The 21528-nt window shown below is 35.9% G+C and overlaps 2 protein-coding genes across 3 annotated transcripts; both read left to right on the forward strand.

Moving 5' to 3' along the window:
* Positions 1–63: 63 nt before the first annotated feature.
* Positions 64–8946, forward strand: LOC126754840 (epidermal growth factor-like protein). 2 transcript variants are annotated; one of them, XM_050467011.1, is made up of 4 exons: positions 64–831; positions 904–1011; positions 7195–7317; positions 8006–8946. In XM_050467011.1, exons 1-3 carry the CDS (start codon positions 410–412, stop codon positions 7310–7312), a joined length of 648 nt encoding a protein of 215 aa, XP_050322968.1. In that variant the 5' UTR covers positions 64–409; the 3' UTR covers positions 7313–7317; positions 8006–8946. The 2 variants fall into 2 exon arrangements, with proteins under 2 accessions (XP_050322968.1, XP_050322967.1); XM_050467010.1 differs by lacking the exon at positions 8006–8946 and having other exon boundaries at positions 7195–7461.
* A 2962-nt stretch (positions 8947–11908) lies between these two features.
* Positions 11909–21151, forward strand: LOC126755292 (troponin C-akin-1 protein). Its single transcript, XM_050467755.1, has 3 exons — positions 11909–12287; positions 20200–20519; positions 20596–21151. Exons 1-3 carry the CDS (start codon positions 12273–12275, stop codon positions 20759–20761), a joined length of 501 nt encoding a protein of 166 aa, XP_050323712.1. The 5' UTR covers positions 11909–12272; the 3' UTR covers positions 20762–21151.
* The last annotated feature ends 377 nt before the right edge of the window (positions 21152–21528 follow it).

Here is a 21528-nt window from a genome sequence, read left to right on the forward strand (position 1 = left end):
CTTATATTTGTAAATATGTATTTATACTTGCATTCGTATTTTTAAATCGTTTTCGTTGGATCATCAGCGCTCTTAGATCTTATTTATACATAAATATATGGTGTACATATATACATACATATTGCTTTAGCACTTGCCGGAGGTCTTACCAACACGCTATCGATTACTTCATAACTACCGCGTGTACAAACAAGTATTGAGTAATATAGGGCAATTGTTAGTGCGTGTGCGCAAATCACTTAAGTACACAGCTGGTACTTTCACTAGCAATGATCGGCGTCTTAATCGCACTTGCAGTACACTTAGAAGGGAGTTCTGCGCAGCTTCATTCCATCAGTGACCGTGGTTTACCGCGCAATTCATATCGACCAAATCGCTACGAAGGCAAAGCGTCTTTTACCACTGCAATATGTCGACCATTTTCGTTACGTTACTGTGTGTATTCTTTGCCATCATCCCAGCTCCATTGTGGGCTGCGTCACGCCATCCATTGCATTCTTTGCGTTCACTCCACTGGCGCCCATCGAAGACGCCCTGCTCCGACTATGAGATGCTGATTATCAACACGCGTTACTGCGTTTCTCGCTGTCCGATCCGCTGCTCAAATGGTAGCTGTTTTGAGGATGGCGTTTGCCCGTGTGCCGACAACTATCAAACGTCGTTCGAAAAGGAGGAGCTTGTATGCGCCACCGAATGTCTGCCCGGTTGTCATACTGCTGGAGGCTTCTGTGCAGCACCCGATTTGTGTCTCTGTAGTCAAGAGGGGTATTATTTTGATGCGGTGGCACGCCGTTGTCGAAAATACCATAGCTTGAGTGATCGTTGTTTCGGGTGAGTGAGTGTTTTACTTATGGTTCGTAATATCAATCTTACCCTATTGAATATCCTGCATTTCACTTCAAGGCGCTGCTTGTATGGAAAGTGTAACGCCAATGGAGAGTGTATTTGCGCACAAGGATATATCTCTCAAGAGAATCTGTTCGGCCAAATGTGTGCTCCCGTGTGCAAACAGTAAGTAATAAGCCTTATCCGATTGATAAGATATTTATCTGGTACTGAAAATGTTACTGAGTTTAAGGAATGCTACCATAATATAGCAGGAGGTAAAATAATGGAGTTATTTTGGCAGTTGTCATAATAGTGTGCGGTTTTGATATTAATTCCGACCACCGTAAAAATTTCAAAACTCCTCGTATCTCGGAAGGCTATTGCAAAAAAAAAAACAAGTAAAATTAATTTATTCTTGAAAATCTATGTCGTCCACCTCAAAATAATCCCTCTTGACCAATACACTTGTGACAACGTTTTTTCCAATACTCAATACAGTTATAAAAGTCAATTTCTGGAATAGCCTTCAATTCATCAAAGCGATTTGCATTTAATGTCTTCAATTGGCGCAACGGTTTCCCCGGAGCGGTCGTTTGAGTTTGCTGAATAGGCAGAAGTCACAAGGTGACGGTGGTTGCCGCACGATATTGATTGAAAATTTGGCAAAGAACTCACGAAGAATCAATACAGTAGGCGATGATGCGTTATCGTAGTCCAAAAACCAAGTGTTGTCGGCCCATAATTCCGACCTCTTTTTACGAATGGCTTCGCGCAAACGACGCATAACACTCCAAATCAACATAACTTTGATATTTGACCTGCTTTGACGTGGTTTTTTCGGCTTCGGCTCATCTTTGTCACGATATTCGACCGATTGATCGTCTGTTTCCGGGTCGTAAGCATGTCGACGTAGTTTTTCGAAAAAATTGAGTGATATTGGAAACAATCAGTGAAAGCGCGATGATCTCTCAAAATAGTTTCCACTGATCCTTCCGATATTCCAACGATGCCAGTAAGATCTCTGACTGCTAATCGTCTCAAGCACCAATTCCTTTATTTTATTGTGGTGTTGATCATCAATCAAACATACTTGCTCGCGACAAACAATTATCACTGAAGGCTTTTTTAATATGTTGAACGTTTCAGCAACAGAGATTTAATTCCCCACACAAAAATTTAATGAAACTTCTTTGTAGAATGATTTCACTCATCGTAAAAATCGCCGTATGCACTTTATGTACTACAGAAAAGCAAGCGTATGCTAAATCTTCTTCTTCTTTATTGGCGTAGACACCGCTTACGCGATTATAGCCGAGTTAACAGCAGCGCGCCAGTCGTTTCTTCTTTTCGCTACGTGGCGCCAATTGGATATACCAAGCGAAGCCAGGTCCTTCTCCATTTGGTCCTTGGAGTGTTTTCGTCGGCATGCGTCGAATACTTTCAGAGCTGGAGTGTTTTCGTCCATCCGGACAACATGACCTAGCCAGCGTAGCCGCTGTTTAATTCGCTGAACTATGTCAATATAGTCGTTTATCTTGTCATCGTTTATGGATATACGTTCGATGAACTATGTGAGAAGGCAATGTTATTGTGGGGTCTTTTTATGGTATATCTCGTCCGACAGCTGATCATTCCAGCTCTTCGCCGCCGTGTTTGAATAGCTCGGCCGGCAATTCGTCGGCCCTCGCCGCTTTGTTGTTATTCAGGCGGGTAATTGCTATTCGAACTTCTTCATGGTCGGGCATTGGAACGTCTGCTCCATCGTCATCGATTAGGGAATCGGGTTCGCCTTCTCCTGGTGTTGCACGTTCACTACCATTCAGCAGGCTGGAGAAGTGTTCCCTCCATAATTTAAGTATGCTCTGGGCATCGGTGACTAGATCACCTTTGGGGGTTCTACAAGAGTATGCTCCGGTTTTGAAACCTTCTGTAAGCCGCCGCATTTTTTTATAGAATTTTCGAGCATTACCCCTGTCGGCCAACTTATCAAGCTCTTCATACTCACGCATTTCGGCCTCTTTCTTCTTCTGTCTACAAATGCGTCTCGCTTCCCTCTTCAACTCGGTATCTATCCCATCCCGCTCGTGTAGTGGTCGATCGTAACGTTGTGAGGTAGATAGTCTGTTTTCTCTCCGCTGCGACACGGCACTCCTCGTAGTGCCAGCTGTTCTTTTGCGTTTTCAGAAAACCAAGGGTTTCGTTAGCAGCTGTACGTAAGGAGTTTGAAATGCCGTGCCACAGTTCCCTTTTACCGAGTTGTTGACGAGTGCTCTCAGAGAGCAGGAGTGCAAGTCGAGTAGAAAATCGTTCTGCTGTCTGTTGTGATTGCAGCTTTTCGACGTCGAACCTTCCTTGTGTTTGTTGACGTGCGTTTTTTGCTGAACAGAGGCGGGTGCGAATCTTGGCTGCAACAAGATAGTGGTCCAAGTCGATATTAGGATATCGGAGCGTACGCACGTCTAGAACACTGGAGACGTGTCTTCCGTCTATCACAACATGATCGATCTGGTTGGTGGCTTTTCGATCCGGAGACAGCCAGGTAGCTTGAAGTATTTTCTTGTGCTGGAATCTAGTACTACAGATAACCATATTTCGGGCCCCGGCGAAGTCGATCAGCCTCAACCCATTTGGGGATGTTTCGTCGTGGAGGCATTAATTCGTAGTCCTTATTTCGTTTGCCATGGTCGTCATCAAAAGGGGGGTCTCTCATCCTAGGCTTGTTGCTTCCTTTCATTGGGGGTGTTCTTTTACGTGGCGGGTCCCAAACCCAGCGCACAACCCTGCGGAGGGGATGTTTCGCCTTCTCACTGTAGCTCGCCTTCAAACGGATGTTCTTAGGCTACCCAGAGGATACTTGGTCAAAGACCGAAAGTCGTGAGCCGCTTGAGTCATATGTAAAAGAATCGTTTCTGGCCACTCCCAAGTGAATGGCGATCAAAGAACTTTCCTCACTTGTGTGAACTTCTACACAGGACTCCATCCTCCAGCATATGCTAAATAGTACTAATGATTACTTTGATGAGACATTTGCCACAGATGCCACCAATAGCCTACCAACCTAGAAAAAAAGTATTTCGAATAATGGGTTTTCGCGCGAAGTTTAAATTAAATAGTCTTACTATTTTTTGCTCACAGTAGTATATACATACATACATACATGTAGTATATACAGCTGAACTTACCCTTGCTACTGCGATATCCTGTGGCCATTTGCAGGGGTCGAATATCCTGTGGCAAAATTTCGTATTATGACATACGTGATCGTAACGTTTCTATCGTAATCTGTCATGATGACATACATTAAAAATAATATAAAAATTAATTTATATATTTTAGTTTCATTTTCAAATTAAATTTATTAAAGAATACTTTATTCGGTATCTTATCGTTTGGCCGATTGCGGTGAGGCGGTTCGCTACCCTGGTGACTATTTCTTTTGTGTGATCAGAATCGCAATTTTGAGGGAGGGTCATAACTTATTTTAAATTTTATGAAAATGTTATGTAATGCCGCACAAACATTAGCAAATCTTCCACTTTTGTGGGATGATACCTTCCTCTCTTGTCATATATCCTAAAATTTTCCACCGTATTTTTAAGATTCCAATGCTTTGTTCGGCACGATTCCGATTACTTTGGCGGAGGGTTAAAAAAATTTCGTATAAATGGGGTATGTGCGGATAGGGGAGCTTGTCCAGAGAAGGAACATCCAAAAATAACCAATATTTTTTAAAATATTCATGATTAATGGTTCAAAAATGTTTCAGTAAATTTTTTCACGTTTTTCACTCATTTAAATATACACTCTAAACATTGAAATAAGTTCACATTTCACTTTTATTTTGCTATATTTTACCTAAATTTATTAATTTAAAAATCACTTAGCACACTCATCGTTGAAAAGGTTAAATTGTTTACAATTATGAGGAAAACGAGCGTTGCCACATCTTCAACAGCAAATATGTAGTATTTTTTACGATTTTTCTTTGTTTGTTTTTTCGCCTGATTCTTTTTTCTATATTAACTATAAAAAAAATACTTTCCAACATTTTTCAAGTTATAATTGAGTTGTGAACACTTTTTCCATCTACATATGTTTTGTAAATATGGATAATCAAAAGTGATTTATATTTAATCCGCTAAACCTAAACTCCCAACTCCAGACTCCAGACTCTCCCACGGAACCACCTGATTAAGTATTACTTCGTGGGAGTGATAAGACATTTAAGTCTCTTCTATGTCAAAAACGGAGACTCTGGTCTATATGTCTAATTTTGTCGATTGAACTGCCGCTTTTTTAACAGCTCTCCAGTTCTCAGTGGACTGACACGTGAGTGTCGTCAAATTTATCCATCGTAAAACTACCAAGTGTAGTTTTAAGTTTTTCCCTTGCACTTGTTTTCGGGCAGTAAAAGAAAACATGCTCATTATATCTTCACAGCACTTTGAACACGATAATACAATTCGGACTAATGTTGCTGGAATATTATTATAGATAGCTATTAAAGCATCCATGTCCACTTAATATTTGGGTTATGGAAATCCAGGTCCCCATATCGTCTGTCGATCCAGGAATGGACATTCGGTATGAGTCTGTAGGTCCACCGTCCTTTAAGTGAGGTTTCCCACCGCTGCATATGTATATGTACATATATATGTATAATATGTGATTTATATTTAATAAACACAAATAACTAAAACTCTATGATAATATGTGACCTGGTCTACGAAAAGGGGGCTTAGGTGTCAAAAAAAAGGAGAACAATTAATGGGATAACGAGAAACTGACGATTATTTTTAACAGCTTTTCCCAGAAAACTAGTTTTCGCACGTTAGCTCCCTTTTCGTAGACCAGGTCACATATTATAAAATTTATATCATATCGGGGTAACTGAAGTACTTTCGCATAGTACTCTTTTCTATTGAGTTTTCGTTATAAAATGGTTAAATTTTGGTTATTATATCTGCCAGCGATTTCCTTTTATTTTTGATAATACGTTGTTTTGTAATATTTGTTACATATTATTATTATTATCAGGAGGACTTCCTCTTTCCAACGGTACCTTCACATCGCGGCGCCAAAGAAATCGGAATTGCGCCCTTTGTTCCACAATACATCTACAATGAAAATTTTGCTTGCGCTATTGCTACGATCTCTTAGCTATCTTCGTAATATTTTTTTATCCCTAACACTTTCACTAGAGCTCAAGTAAAAAACAAAGTCTGATCCATTTTGATATTTAATTAGCTTTTGTTAATTTCCTGAAAATTTTGCAACAGTTTTGACAGTTCCACATCCATTGGCACTTAAAAATACGATCCAAAGCAATGTGGAATTTAAAAAATATTGTGAATTGAAAACATCCGTTTGCTATCTTGCTATCGTATGTCATAATGCCAATCACCGCTTACGATTGACGTATCACGTAATTTTCTTTCGTATGTTTGCTGAACCGTAACGGATGTAACGATTCGACCCCAGTTTTATATTGTGACAAAAAAGTACCCGGAAAATTTAAATAAAACGCAAAATATTTAATTAGAAAGTAATCCCCACCAGATATAATACACGTATGCCAAAAATTTCTTCGAAATACTTTTCATATGCACTTTTTGAGATGGCCTTCATTATGTGAATTTCGTTTTAATCTTCTATAGACGGGTTCCACGGAGCGGCAGTTTTAGTTCGGAGAACAAGAAAAAATCACACAGAACCAAATCTGGTGAATACGGTGGTTGGTCGATGGTATTCATAGCATTTTTGGCTTTAAATTCGGTCACAATGGTGGCTCGATGCGATGGTGTTCTTTCACAATTCGGGCCATTTTCGACGGATGTTCTCACATAAACGTCTCAATACCACGAATATCTAAAAAAACAATGAGCATCACCTATAACTCCTCTATAATTTCAAGTCTTTTAAAGCAGGTATGACGGTAATACGCATCACACCCAAGATATCATAGACATGAGCTGAGTCGATAGGTAAGATGTGTTCATTGCTCTTGTATTCACTTCAACTCTTAACGATAATTTTCTTATCGCGCACCTGTACTTCTCAACCGCTTCTTGAGGAATAACAAAATTTTAAAAGCGATTCCTTTGGGATCAAACGAGTAAAAATAAAACTTCACATCTATGATCGATTTGACTTTTTAATCGACCTGTTGGGCAATTTTGGTGTGATATATTAGAATTAATACACGAATAGTAAATCTTACTTGATATTCGTAATACTAATATTACCGAATCTATTTATAATTTTATTTTATTTTTTTTTTTTTGATATCGCTTTATATACATATATAGTATGTATGTACATATATATCGACATCAAGTAAAACAAAGTCCTCTTTTGTCATTTCAGAAACTGTGGTAAATATGGCTTTTGCTTTTTACCGAATATGTGCGCTTGTCGAAAGAAAGACTATCACTACGAATATGATGGCGAATGTCATGCGGACTACATACATCTGGAGCAATAATGCGAGTATTAATTAAATAATATTTTATTTTGTCTAATTTAGTGTACGTTAGATTAAAAGCTATGTTTATGTTTAAGTAGAAATAAAGTAGGACGTACATATGTATATAATTTATTACCAATAAATAAAGAGTAGTTGATTATGTGAAATACTCATGGAATGCATAATGTAATATGTGGTAGTCTAAAAATGAAATATAGACAATAAGTGCATATATGTACATATATATGTAAGTATGTATGGAAACATTAATGTTTGTTAATGCTTTCAACAAATAACTCCCGGCCTAACGACCCTAATTGTGTACATCTTATATGTGACCGACAAGTGTCTAGTAAAATGTAGTTAACCAGTATGTTTGAATCCCCGAAACGGGCTATAGTACAGTGTAGTAGAAGACCATGATTCCCTCCACTTAGCTTGACCACAATTTGCAATCTTTGAGAAGTTCAACTAACAGTGTCGGACAGAACCCAATAATATATGTACATATGTACGTCAGGTTAGAATATTGTGAGTTCTATTGAATATCTGTGGTTGGCAGAATCGGAGAGTTTTCTATGTGTCATTAGCTTTTAAACAATGTGTGAGTTATTCCATGCAATCTGTTTTGAACGAAAGACATGTATGTATGGTAGAATATTTCCTACTGTTGCTCGAAAAAAGTTCATATATTTTTCGTCTTCTTTACAGGCGTAGACACCATTTACGCGGTTATACCCGAGTTTCCTTTTTTTGCTATTTGGCGCCGATTCGAGATACCACGTGCAGTCAGGTCCTTCTCCACCCGATGTCTTCAACGAAGTGAAGGTCTTCCTCTTCCTGTGCTTCCTCTGGCGGGTACTTAATGGAAAACCTTCTTCGCTGGTGTGTTTCCCTCCATCCGGACAACATAACGTAGCCAGCCCAGCCGCTGTCTTTTGATTAGCTGAACTATGTCCATGTCGCTGTATATCTCGTACAGCTCAACGTTCCATCAACTGCGATACTCGCCGTAAATCTTCCGCAGAACCTTTCTCTCGAACACTCCTAAAGCGGACTCATCAGACGATGTCATTATCCGTGTCTTGGCAAGACATAGCAGGACGGCAATGATGAGGGACTTGTAGAGTTTGGTATTTGTTCGTCGAGAGAGGCACCTGTTAGCAGGAGTAATTCTGCGTTGGATTTCAAGGATGATATTGGTATTAGTGTTGATGCTGGTTCCAAGATAAACGACATTATCTACGACTTCAAAGTTACGAAGTGTAATGAATTATAGTCAGGCTTCTGGTTAAGCAGTTACAGTAGTGCTATACTCAATTTCTACTCTTGCGTCCTTATTGCGCATCCAGGAAATTTGTGTATTATGCGGTAGCCAATTAGTGTTAGTACCGTTATATGGAGAGTTATCTTAATTTACGGCTGAGTTATGGCCGTTTATATAATACGTTTTCTATTATTGGTGTTTTTGTGTCTTCCGATTACGCTCATCTACGAACTTATCCTTACTTTTTTTGTCCATAAACACGTGTACAAAATTTCATTAATATATCTCAATTTTTACACAAGTTATCGCATGCACGGATGGACGGCAAGACAGACAGACATTCACTCGGATCCTGATAAATTATTTGTACATAACCCCATATCTATCTCGACCGTTAGATGAACAAAACTTTTATACTCTTCAACAACATCTGTATTTTTCGGACATTATTTTTCATGAAAATTGAAATCGGAATAAATAATCAATTAAAAATATCTCATAAAATATATCTTTAAATTACGTTGGTTCTAAAATATTAATTTTTTGAAGAAGATATACAATACTTTCTAACCTGACTGTACCACATACTCCCATCAGTCGCTCAGTTAGTCAATGAATAGCGCTCACTCATTTCCAAGCACTCACTCATTCGCTCTTACTCACGCTTGATGCCAAGGGAATTTGAGCCCATGATTCGGCTATAAAATCGCTATAAATATTAACACACGCGTTCACTAAGTTACGCACACACTTGCAAACATGTGTATGCTGAGTATCTACACTTGTGCTATAAAAATCACAAAAACAAATATGTTGAAAATTTATAATTAAATTCAAACAAAGAATATTTCGGAAACATGTGTGGACCTCTGACAAGTGGCGGGGTCTAAAGAAATGGAAGACAACAAAATGCAAAATGCTTATCATCGTCACAATGACGTCTGTGGCGTCCAATTCGCAAGCGTGGATGTACATATGTACATATTTAGTATATGTTAAGTGGTATGCATTTATTTTGCACACTTTAAGGCGGCTAAAAGAGGGGCCAAAACACAGCTACATATATGAATGTATGTACATATGTTTGTTAATATTATTGGTTGGGACTGAGTAGGAAATTGGTCAAAACATTTCACAAATGCGTGCAAATAAAGGAAAAGAAATTGCGTATCCAATAAATGGCGAACAATTATTCTTTCGCGGGTCTTGAAATGGAAAATAAAACTTGTTAAATTTGTTCAACTTTCATATCTCAGCTCACGTACTTATGTATGTACATATGTATGTACATACATAACGATGTATGTCTTGTACAGATAAATACATGTGTATGCATTTGGATTGATAATAAAAATATTTTTCGCAATTTTTTGCATTTGCGCTGCTCAGCGCGGGGAGGATTGTAAATGTTTTGGTAAACAAAAAATATTCCGATAAATTGTTTGTTGTTGGCATTTTACACAGCAAAATTGGGAGCGCGCAGGTCAAGATAAAGAGGACACGCGCGGTCTTCGAAATATCTTTATCTACAATTCGACGTTGAACAAGTGCGCGCATAAAAGTACAATAACAAAGCATTAAGATAAATTCGAACTTTTAAACACCATAAATACATGTGTACATTGGCACACATATATACATATATGTATATGTATGTATCCCCGAATGAAGAAGAAAGCATAAAATTCAGATTTCCCACGTGTTGTGCTCTCTGCATTGGAAGAGAGCCAGCACTACAGATGCGGTCTTTAAGGCCTATGTATTTAGGCTTGTAACTACTAGAGTACAAAACGCCACTTAAAATGCCCCAGAAGATTTTTCAATGCGGACTACGTGACATATGCTCACTGCTTCTTAAGCATGTCTACAACAACAAGTTTTTGGTATTTATGGACAACTTTATGACAATAGCATTAGCATACTCGCACTCGCAGTACTTGCTGTTGGGTGTTTTTAAACCAACTCAAAAGAGAGTGTTAATAAACTCACACGCGCCGTTTTTTCATTTCTATAAACATTGCGTTAAATTGTCGGAAATAGTCGACTGCTAAGCTCCCTTCGCGATGTTAGCTTCGATTTTTGTAACAACTGTCTGAAACTGTTTTTTTTTTTCGAATAATACGTAAAAGTAATAAATTATTAATACTCACTTTGCTTACGAATTCCACTTGATAACTCTGTTTTAGTAGTAGTTGTAAAGTTAACGATCCCTTCTGTTTTGTATCTGACCGCTATTAGTGAACAGCAATAACATCATATACTCACTATAAAATCAGGCGATTGGAGTTTTGATCTCCGATTGAGTATTTTGATTTTTTCTAGTCTAGCTTTATTAAGGTAATATTTTTGGAAACTTAATAGTTCTTTTGCTATTTAGATTAGAGACTTTATTCACCAAAACAATATCATCAATAACGGGGTTTTTTATCTTGAGCTGTAAGTAGTGAATTTAAACCGACTTTTTTTATTTTTCTGGCTCTCTTAGCCAAATGCTCAAATCATTCGACAGCGTAGGTGAATAAAATTGATTTTGATCGTCCAGTTTGTACGGCATACTAGTCCCAAATCGGTAGTTCAGGTGCTGTTGAGAAAAGGACATGTGTAAAATTCGATATCTCGAATACTGACGGACTAGTTCGCGTATATGCTGATGCGCATGGCTATATCGGCTCAGCTGGTCACCCCGATCATTTACACATGCATTTGTATTTTATAGAGCCTCCTACGTATCCTTTTGGGTGTGACAAACGTCGTGACAAGCTTAAAATAATCTGTTCAACCGCTCAGTTAAGGTAAGAGGGATACCATGGCGCTCAAAACTTTAAACTAAAGTAAAATTTAAAACTTATTGTTTAAGCACCTATACTTTATGTTCTTCAAACAGCCAACTATAGCGCACGTATATAGCTAAAAGTTGACAATAGCAAGCCGGTTCGCTCTTACTGAGCGAGTTTTTATAGCACATAAATGTAGGTATGTGCATTTTTCTGAGGCCTGTTATCAGATAGCTATTGCTGTTGTTGTTTGTATTATTTTATTTACATTGTGTATTTCTTGTTATTATTGCTTTTATTTTTATACTTGATTTCCAATTTGTTGACTATTGTTGTTGCTGTTGCCGGCGGCGGCTTGCATGTTGGCAGTCTAGTTCTTGGCGTTATTACCTTAATAAGTTTAAAAATATTTCATTTGCGTACATACATACATACATATGTATGCCCATGAATACAAATGTAGATGTATGTGTGCATTGAATTGTTGCGATCTCCAACCGCCGCCTTCCATTTGGACAACCAGTTGGTTGGTTGAACCAGCCAGCTCGCAATGACTCCTGCAGCCGCTACGTGCGATTCTGAATTTCAGTTGAAGTTTTGCTCTTCACCGATTCGCATCGTCTGCCATCTCCACTGGAGCTCATTCATTTCGTCGTTCGAGTGCATTTCCATTGCCGCTTAATTTCAGTCCGTTGGCCATAAAAAAGATATTCTGCAACAGAACAACAACAACCTCTGTAAATTTGTAAAATACAACAACAAGCGCAAATTAATTATCGGAAATTTATTGTTGGAACAACTCGTTCACGATTTTAACGATTTTAAAGGGTTAACAGCCAGACTGACAGCAGCATTTATTTTAGCATTTTTTTTGCTGAATTTGTAATTTTCGTGTATTTCCAAAACTGTACGAGTAATTATAGCAAAAACAACAACAATGACCAACATCAGGGTAAGTGAAGGGAGCATTTGAAAAAACTTGAATAAATAAGTGAAACGTCGCAAAATGGCGAAGTTAATTTTTATGTATATCTGCTTCTTCAATTTTTTAATTTTATTGAGAAATGTTTTAGGTAAATAACTGCAGCTAATTATAACTTAAGATAAAATTGAAATAAAATGAAAACTATGGAAACTTTAACGTCACTGCCTTAGCGCTTCCCATAGTTCGTGACGAGCCTTCTTTAGATTCGCAAATATACATACATGCACATACACACACTCGCAGCCTTGCAGTGCAAGTGAAGTGAATTGTAAAGTGCCTTGTGACTTTTCTCTACACCCGCCCAGCGCAGACATTTGTTGACTTTACATTTATAAGTAAATAAGCTGTGTCTATTATCTACATTGTAATTCTCAGTGCTTTAGGCTGGCGGACAGACAAAAGCCGCATGGAGCTAGCAAGTTGTTACGTAAGCAGCCAAGAAAAAGAATATTCATGGTGATAGCAGTGCGCTACGGACGGATTTTGTTAAGAATAAATAAACGTGTGCCTTAAAATTTTAAAATTTTACATTTTACAACAAAACATGTAAATTTAATTTTTATGTGCATACACACATATGTTTTCGCTTTTGGTCTTTGCCGTGGTGTCAGGTGACACTTAGCCGTCCCTTTATTGAATTGCACGCCATAATTCATTATTATTGCTCATTCATTGTGGATGTTTCCTTATAAGTAAGTACATATGTATGTTCCCTTAATTAAATATTGCAATTACTTACATGTGCATATTATTAACTCGCAATTCTGTGACAAACATACATACATATGTATGTATACTTTTCATGCACTTGAGTACAAATGCAGTTCGTGTTTCACGCATTTGATCTGTTATGTTAAAAATATCGCATGACATAAATTTGTAGCGCTTGAAGTTTTCGCTTGTGCAACAATCAGACACGCACAAACACAACAATCAGACACTTGTGCACATTTAAAACGGTTTTAGTTTATACATACATATATGTAAGTAGTATATTTACACTTGTAAATCAAACTTATCTGCATATTAGAAATGTTTATTTAAATTTCCAAGTATATTCCGGCAGACATCAATTAGATAAGTGTATTGGCGATGAATTAAACTGGAGATAAACTTGCAATGATTTTTATTGCTAATAGTACCTGAATGCGTCTTTACATTATCTACTAATAGAAACAGAATTTATGTTTTTGAAAAATCTTCAGTCATAAGGAGAAATCTTTAGTTATAAGGAGAATTGTTATAAAAGAAACGTGTGTTAAAAGCAGTGCAGTCGCGTGCTTCTCGAAATTCTCCCTCGTACGTTTGTCGCTACCAAGCCGATTGCCACGACTACAGTATGCACTATGTCTACGTCTGTCAATTCGATTACATCATTTTACTGTAAATGATAATTTTTATTACTATTATCTATCATTCATAAATATGAAAGTCGTAAGGCTCATTTTGTGGTATTAGTAAAAGCAAGATAGTAGAATCAAATAATGCCGCTTAAAACATAAATTAATATACTAAACAAAAATAAAATTAAATAAGAAAAAAAAACAAACGTTAACGGCCAATACGCAGCAGTAATACCCTAAATTTCTTTGCATGGCATCTATGTATGTATATGGTTGGTCCGACTTGAACAATATATTCGGGAATTATAGCAATGCCTTGGACAATAATCTGTGCCAAATTCCGCTGGATATCCCGTGAAAGCTAAAACTTATAGTAGTTCGATATCGTTGGTTCCGACAAGTGAGCAGTTTCTTGGGGAGAACAAAACGTTTCGAAATTTCAAATCGATTTCTCAAAAAGTGTGCCAATATACAGACGGACGGACATGACTAAATTTACTCAGCTCATCACAATGATCATTTATGTACTTATACTACATACATATATACATACATACATATTTTATTCGGTCTCTGCTTCGTTTCGAAATTAAAGAAAAAATAAGTAAATGAAATATAATAATAGTCCCTCTCGCATACCTTCCATTGTGATCCGCATTCCGGTCTTAATAAAGGGAAAAGTTGTCTTTTGTTTTTCAGCGCTGCTTATCTTTCGGTAAAAGTATTAAATTCCTTCGGAGAAACTCGGTTATTTCAATGCATTCCCAAAGTCATATGTTTTTGGTCGTGTGTACACATACAACATAAAAGGAAGGTTGTCCTCATCAACCATTTTTCCTCAGTTTTTGTTAAAAATTTTCCCCTACTGTTGCGCTACGTTCGCTCACGGTACAACGCAAGCGGCTTAGCTGATGAATAGCATTCGATTCACAGATACACATGCATATGTATAGCATGTATATACCTATATACTTGCATTACCTGCTGGTTTACATGTTTTTGCAATAAATTAGTGTTGCATTTACCTGTCTACTAAGATAATTCATAGTCATGCTTGTACAGTGGTGACCACACAAATAGCACACTTAATGACCCAAAAGAGAAGTTTAATATATTTTCATAAAAAAAATTATGCAGAACTTTTTCCATTTACATATGTATGTACATATATGAAGAATGTAAGTTTTCAATTTATCTATACTTAATTTCATAGTATTAACTTCATTGAACAAGTATCCAAACTAATCTTAGATAATTAAAATTTTTATGATAATTTTTGTTTTTAGTGCCTGGTCATGATCTCTTTTATAAGAAATATTTACAAAAAAAAAATCTAAAAGCATCGGTTCATAAAACAAAATTAAATTTAAAAGAAGTTAACTTATTTATTATCACTTAAACTAAAAATAGTGGCATAGCGATAGCGGAAAATCAACTTTTAACAAAATAGTTGAAGTTAGAAAGATAAATTTATAAAAAAATTAATCTTATATGAACAATCTTTTTTAAAATCTTAAAATTATGAAATTTACTGTTAAAAACACGCTAGAACCATATTTAGCAATTTGTATTTCACCATGCTGAATTTTCCAAAATATAATATCATTGATAAATTTTAAAATAAGCCAATGTGTATTTACATACATACATATGTTACATTTCTTTGCTTCGGTGATTTCATTGTACTTGTACGAAGCTCTTCCGATTTATCGAAAACGAATACATATGTATAATATATGAATAGAAAAAACTTGTTTATTCGGTTTTAGTTTTTGTTATGTTTTTTAAGGGGCGCGTCACGAAATAAATAAACGCACTTGAAGACATGAGAAACGATAGCTTTTAATGCCAAAAGCAACATACGAGTGTGTCCGTATTCGTATTGCATGGATGTATTTATGTATGAATATGTTAAGTGCATGAATGTGACGAATTTCCAAAACATATTTGCTTGTACGTATAGTATGTCCAACCAAATATACAGTTCTCTTTAAATGAGCACACAAAGTACTTAATTTTGAGTATTATCTTTATATAAAAAGACTCTAAAAAGTACAGTGTAAACATTAAGTGTGTTCGTTGCAGATCATCCAGTGATGTTCCATCTACACTCGATGAAATGCTGTTCATTATACAAACTAGCAAAATAGGGCAAATGGAGAGCAAGTTTTTCTGTGATCAAAAACTGAGATTTTGCTAAAAAAAATATTGCCATAAAACAAGTTAAAAAAAAAAAAAAAGATTTTCAAAGAAAACTGCTTACAATTTTTATAATTAAAACTTGATTTCGATTGGGGGTTGGGATTGTCATATTGAACACTCTCACTTTTAAGATTCTTGATGTCATAAAAATTCGTCATAATGTTTGTCCACACTGAATTTGTTTGACATTGAGCGGAAATGGAAACCTAATTATGTTCTTAGTATGTATTGTAAGGTTATCTCAAACTAAATTGGCAAGCGAAACCAAAATAGAAATAATAAAATTATGATAAGATTAAAAAGCTACTGTATACTCGAAGCTGTTCGAACTCGAAGCTAAATCGGATAAGAGCTCCGCATGTAAACGAAGAGATTAGATAAAATAAAGATTACTATTTTTAAAGAAGAAAAACTTCTCCAGAATTTTGTTCATTTTGAGAAACGATTTGTTCAGCCGAGCGTTTGTTCCCATACATGTTCATATACATACATATATATATACCTTGTACATCAAACTGAGTAAAACAAAGTAATGAATTCCAGGTTAAAATATAGTTTAATTATAAAATACCGATAAGTTCAGAAATTATCATAGAGAAGGTTGAACTGAACTGGGTCCGTTTGATGTGATATTACAAAATATACCAGTACATAGTTAGAGTCTGGACATCGGGGGCAAAATTCATACTATCTTTTCGTCAATACTTGCTTCCTTATTTGCGACAAAGAGCTATCTTAGTTCTTAGATCTGATATTAATTAGAGTAAAATACGATTATGAATTCCGTATGAGGGGCCACAATATTCAATATTTTATGAAGATTTCTTCGAAAACTGTTAGCCTTTAGAACAAAGCTATAGAAATTAATTATAGGACACTACATTTTTCACTATATCAGAAACAGCCAGAGTACGTATGAGTATCTTTGAGTACCTATTCTGAACAAGAACGACATTGAATGAGAGTTCGAGATTACTAACTGTATGAGTTTTATTTTTAGAATCTCATTCAATCACATTAAGAAACTGAAAATTTTGCATATGACACAGTCAGATACATAGATTTTTAGTTTTAGGTTAGAACTTCGAGAATTACATGACTTGTTAAATTTAGTCTAGGTTTTGGTTCACATTCTTTTTATGTAGTACATACATACATACATATGTGTGAATTCAATTCCATTCGATTTTAAATGAACCTACATATGCATATATATAATATGTATATTCAGCATGATTAAGCACTAGCTTTGCAGTCGGTTTTAACTCAGTTTTTATATTGTTTTCGTAATCAATGTGATTACGTCTGATTTAAAAATCTTCGAGTCAACTAATTAGCGATCATTAATGTGTCATTTTTAGCGACAATGTTCATATTTAGACTACGGCTGAACAAACATTCCTAGTTCTTTGCTAGGGATGTCAGTTTTAGTCTCACTAAAAAATTCGTGGGATGTTAAGATTTAGAACTTCAGTACGGTGCAAAAACTTCCATGAAGATATTTAGGTACATATATTTTATGTGGGAAACTATACAACAGGTATTGGAAAATTGTATACATACATACATACATATATGGTATAACAAAAAAAGTTGGGAAATAATTCAATACTTGCTATTCTAAGAAATCTTAATTGGTTTAATCATATTTGGTGTCTTATTAACTTATCCTATGATATACTCACTTAGTTTAGATTGAAATATATTTGTTAAAATGAATCTATTTCACTGAAATCAGATATGTGTGATATTAACTTAACCAAATGGGCAAAATCTAATATATTGGGTATATGAGGTAAATATCACCTAGAATATTGGAAATTAGTATATTAGGGATATGAGGTTTAGACCAATGTCTACAGCGATTCCATTCATATTCATTGCTAAACCACATTATTTTCAAGAAAATTTCATTAAAATATCACACATATCAAACAAGAAAGTCCGAAAGCATTATATCGGGTATATTTAGACTAAAAGAATGTAAGGACTGATTGCACTTGCAACGTTTGGCATTACTCAGAACATGTTTCTACGTGTTTCAATTTGTGAAGAATATTTGAGCATAAGGTTTGGCGTATTCCGGAATGACGAATACTATAATAAGTATGAAGCATAAGGGAGCTGGGATTGTACATTGACCAATTCATTCATTTTCGTCATTAAGATATAGTATATCCAGAATTATTAACAGATATACATATATACGGCCAATAGATATATAATACATATAAAGCCAAACGGAAATTTGAAATTCTGATTTGATTTAATTTATGGGGCTACTGGTAATATTAATCCGATTTTTGCCACAAAAGAGTATTATTATCAAAAAATATTACCTTCGGATTTCAACAATATGTTTAACCAATTGATCGATATTTTTGGTAAAAAGTGAGCCATAGACGCCGAGGCTCACATATTCGGTTCGAAAAGTTATGTTAAGAGCAATATTTGTAAAGTTTTTTCCCGATATATTCATTGGTGCTGGATTTGTATACATTGAAAAAATCAGATATAATTTAAAAATGAGTTGTATAGTAAGTTCGCGTTGTTGCAGTCCGAAGAAACCTTCAATATTGTTGTAAGTGTTATTCGTTTTCATGGAATGGAGATAGATCTTTTAACGTAGACAATTGAATTGAATAAAAGTTATATTGAAAATATAAATATTCGTCATTCTTTGTATTATCATAAATTGTTTACTTTATTGTCCAATTACGGTGTGTTTTAGCTCCAAAATTTCCCTTGATCCGCTACAGATGTATTTCGAATCGCTCGTTACAATATAACTATACCTCCGTGGAAATTTAGCCGAGTTGAGCATTCGTTTGACATTCGCTATGAGAACGACTTTTTTTTATTTCTTTTATATGCTCTTTTCTACCAAAAGCATTAAAATACTTCTGCAATCAGTTTAATTTGTACTAATTCTTCTATGTATTTGCGACTTTAAGAGCGATCGGCGTTCTCACATATATGTTAATTTGAGATATTTATATAAAAGATAAATATTGAGAACCCCATTGTTGATAATCAAATAATCAAACAAAGAAATTTAATACTATTTTATTACTGTTTATACTAGGGCTCTTAAAATTATACGAATAACTTGAAAACCGATTATACGAATATTCGGTTTGTAACTGTTCGTATGAATATTAACCGATTCGTTCCACTGCGACTATTCGAATATTCGTTAATTGCTGCGAGTATTTAAATAAATGAAATTTGTTTGAAATCCAAGCAGCTTTTGATTTTTGCTTGTTTTAAATTTGTAAAAATTCCAATTGTGCGCAAAAAAGGTAAAACTTTTTCATTTATATTTCGCGCGAAACCCGTCGTCGTTTTTTTTCTAGGTTAGTATGACTGTCAGTGACATCCGTTAAAAATGTCGCATCAAAATAATTTTGTTTTTTTCGGAAAACAGCGTCGCGTTAACGTCTGTGAAACAATGCTTTCCGACTAACAGGATGTCATGAAACATATTATTATTGGCGAAAAGCCTTGGATCTATGCTTGCGACCTGGAATCAGACGACACGAAAACGAAAACACGTCAAAAGTAGGTGAAAATTCAAGGTTATGTTGAAAGTTTTCTTCGATTATCGAGGTGTGGAGCACTCCGAATAACTTCCGACCTACCAAACTGCCAACAAGTAGTACCATTTGAGTGTATATATTCGTAAAAATAGGCCGGAATTATGGGTCGACAACTCTTGCTTTTACACCACCATAATGTACCGTCGCTTACTGCATTGATTCTTCGCGAGTTTTTCGCCACCGTATTCACCTGATTCTGCTTCGTGTGACTTCTGACTATTCAGCAAACTCCGACCGCTCCGGGAAACCGTTTTGAGCCAATTCAAGTTATTAAACATGAATCGCTACGCATTGAAGGCTAATCCGGATTGACTTTTGCAACTGTTTCGAGGAATGGATAAAACGTTGGCACCAGTGTATTGAGGTCAAGGGGGATTGCTTTGAGGGCCGACATAGATTTTGAAGAATGATTAAGAATCTTAAATTTATAAACAAGGTCTTACTATTTTTTGCTCACAGCAGTATGCTGAGAGTTTCTATACACTTATATGCGCAGAAAGAAATTATATAAGTTAAATACTTAGTATTCGAATATTCGACAACGAACGGTTAGTCGACGACTTATGACTATCCGGATAGTGAATATAATTATTCGAATAATGCCCTATCCGGTTAATCCGGTTAGTCGATTAGTCGAATACCAAGAGCTCTAGTATATACAGCTAAAACAAAAATTTTATTATTTACATGCACTCGTAAATGGAAGTTATTTATTTGTTAATTTTTTATTTATAGAAAGCTGCTTCTTCTCTGCAAAAGCTCTTTGTTTGCGGCGCCCTGAAATATGGCCAACCTGGTCACTCCATTCTCGCAAATTCTGGCAATGGTTATGCGAAATTCTGGTGCCGCGCCACAACCACCGAAAAACTGCCGCTTGTGATAGCCACACGTTATAATATCCCCTTTCTGCTGAACAAACCTGGTGTTGGTAACTATGTGTTGGGTGAGATTTATGAGGTGGATGACAAGATGCTGACATCACTGGATAACTTGGAAGATTGCCAAGATGTGTTCACACGGGAGGTGCATGACATGAACATCGGGGTTGGTGAAGGGTAAGTTGGTGGAGAATTCTCAAATATTTAGATTTTTACAATTTTTCTCATTTCTCTCTCTCTGATCTCTCCTCAGCACCGTGCCCTGTTGGGTGTATTTACTGCAAAAATATCCCGAAAAGCTGCTCTCTCTGGAATATTTGTCAAGTTATCAAAATAGTGCTGCTCACCCCTATGTCATGCGTAATCGTCGCACACACAAGCATCCACCTCAAGAGGACCTTGCCTACACTGCTGCCTAAATTCTTCCCAACCCTAGTATAGTGGTAGTCATTGACCTATTTACTACCAGGCGATAGATAATTGGTCAACTGTGTGATTAGCATTTACTTACTGTGAACTTGTATTGAATGGAAGGCTTGCACTGTTTCCTCGGTTTCAGTTATGAGAAATGGAGTGCGGCTTATAAAAATTCTAATGTCGATATTAGCTGAACTATTGTAGACTTTAAATATAGACATATAACATATACATACATATATACTTTTATGTTTAATCAATATCTGATCTTTATAATATTGCCTAAAACCAACTTGTAATGGATTTTTTGAGAAAGCATAATAATGTCAATTAGTGCGTGTTATAAATCAGTAATTTTAAGAATTTTTGTGAATAAAACATTTGATAAGAAAGACTGTATGTATAAATTATTCCTAATTAATCTCGTTCCTTGTGACATTTACGAGGTGATTCTAAATAGTCTCCATTTTGTGTTTGTGTTTTTTCACCTAACGTTTATACGTATTACCTAAAACGAATCGAGATAGATATAGGGTTATGTATATCAGGATGTTCAGGATGACAAGACGAGTTGAAATCCGGGTTACTGTCTGCCTGTTCGTCCGTCTGTCTAAAAATTGAGATATCTTGATGAAACTTGGCGTGCAGGTTCCTTGGTACAAAAAAATTACGAGTTTGTAGATGGACGTAATCGGACCACTACCACGCTCACAAAACGTCGTTAACCGAAAACCTATAAAGTGCCATAAGTAAGCACTAAATTAAGGGG

The sequence above is a fragment of the Bactrocera neohumeralis genome, chromosome 4, assembly GCF_024586455.1.
Source record: "Bactrocera neohumeralis isolate Rockhampton chromosome 4, APGP_CSIRO_Bneo_wtdbg2-racon-allhic-juicebox.fasta_v2, whole genome shotgun sequence".
Classification (NCBI taxonomy): domain Eukaryota; kingdom Metazoa; phylum Arthropoda; class Insecta; order Diptera; family Tephritidae; genus Bactrocera; species Bactrocera neohumeralis.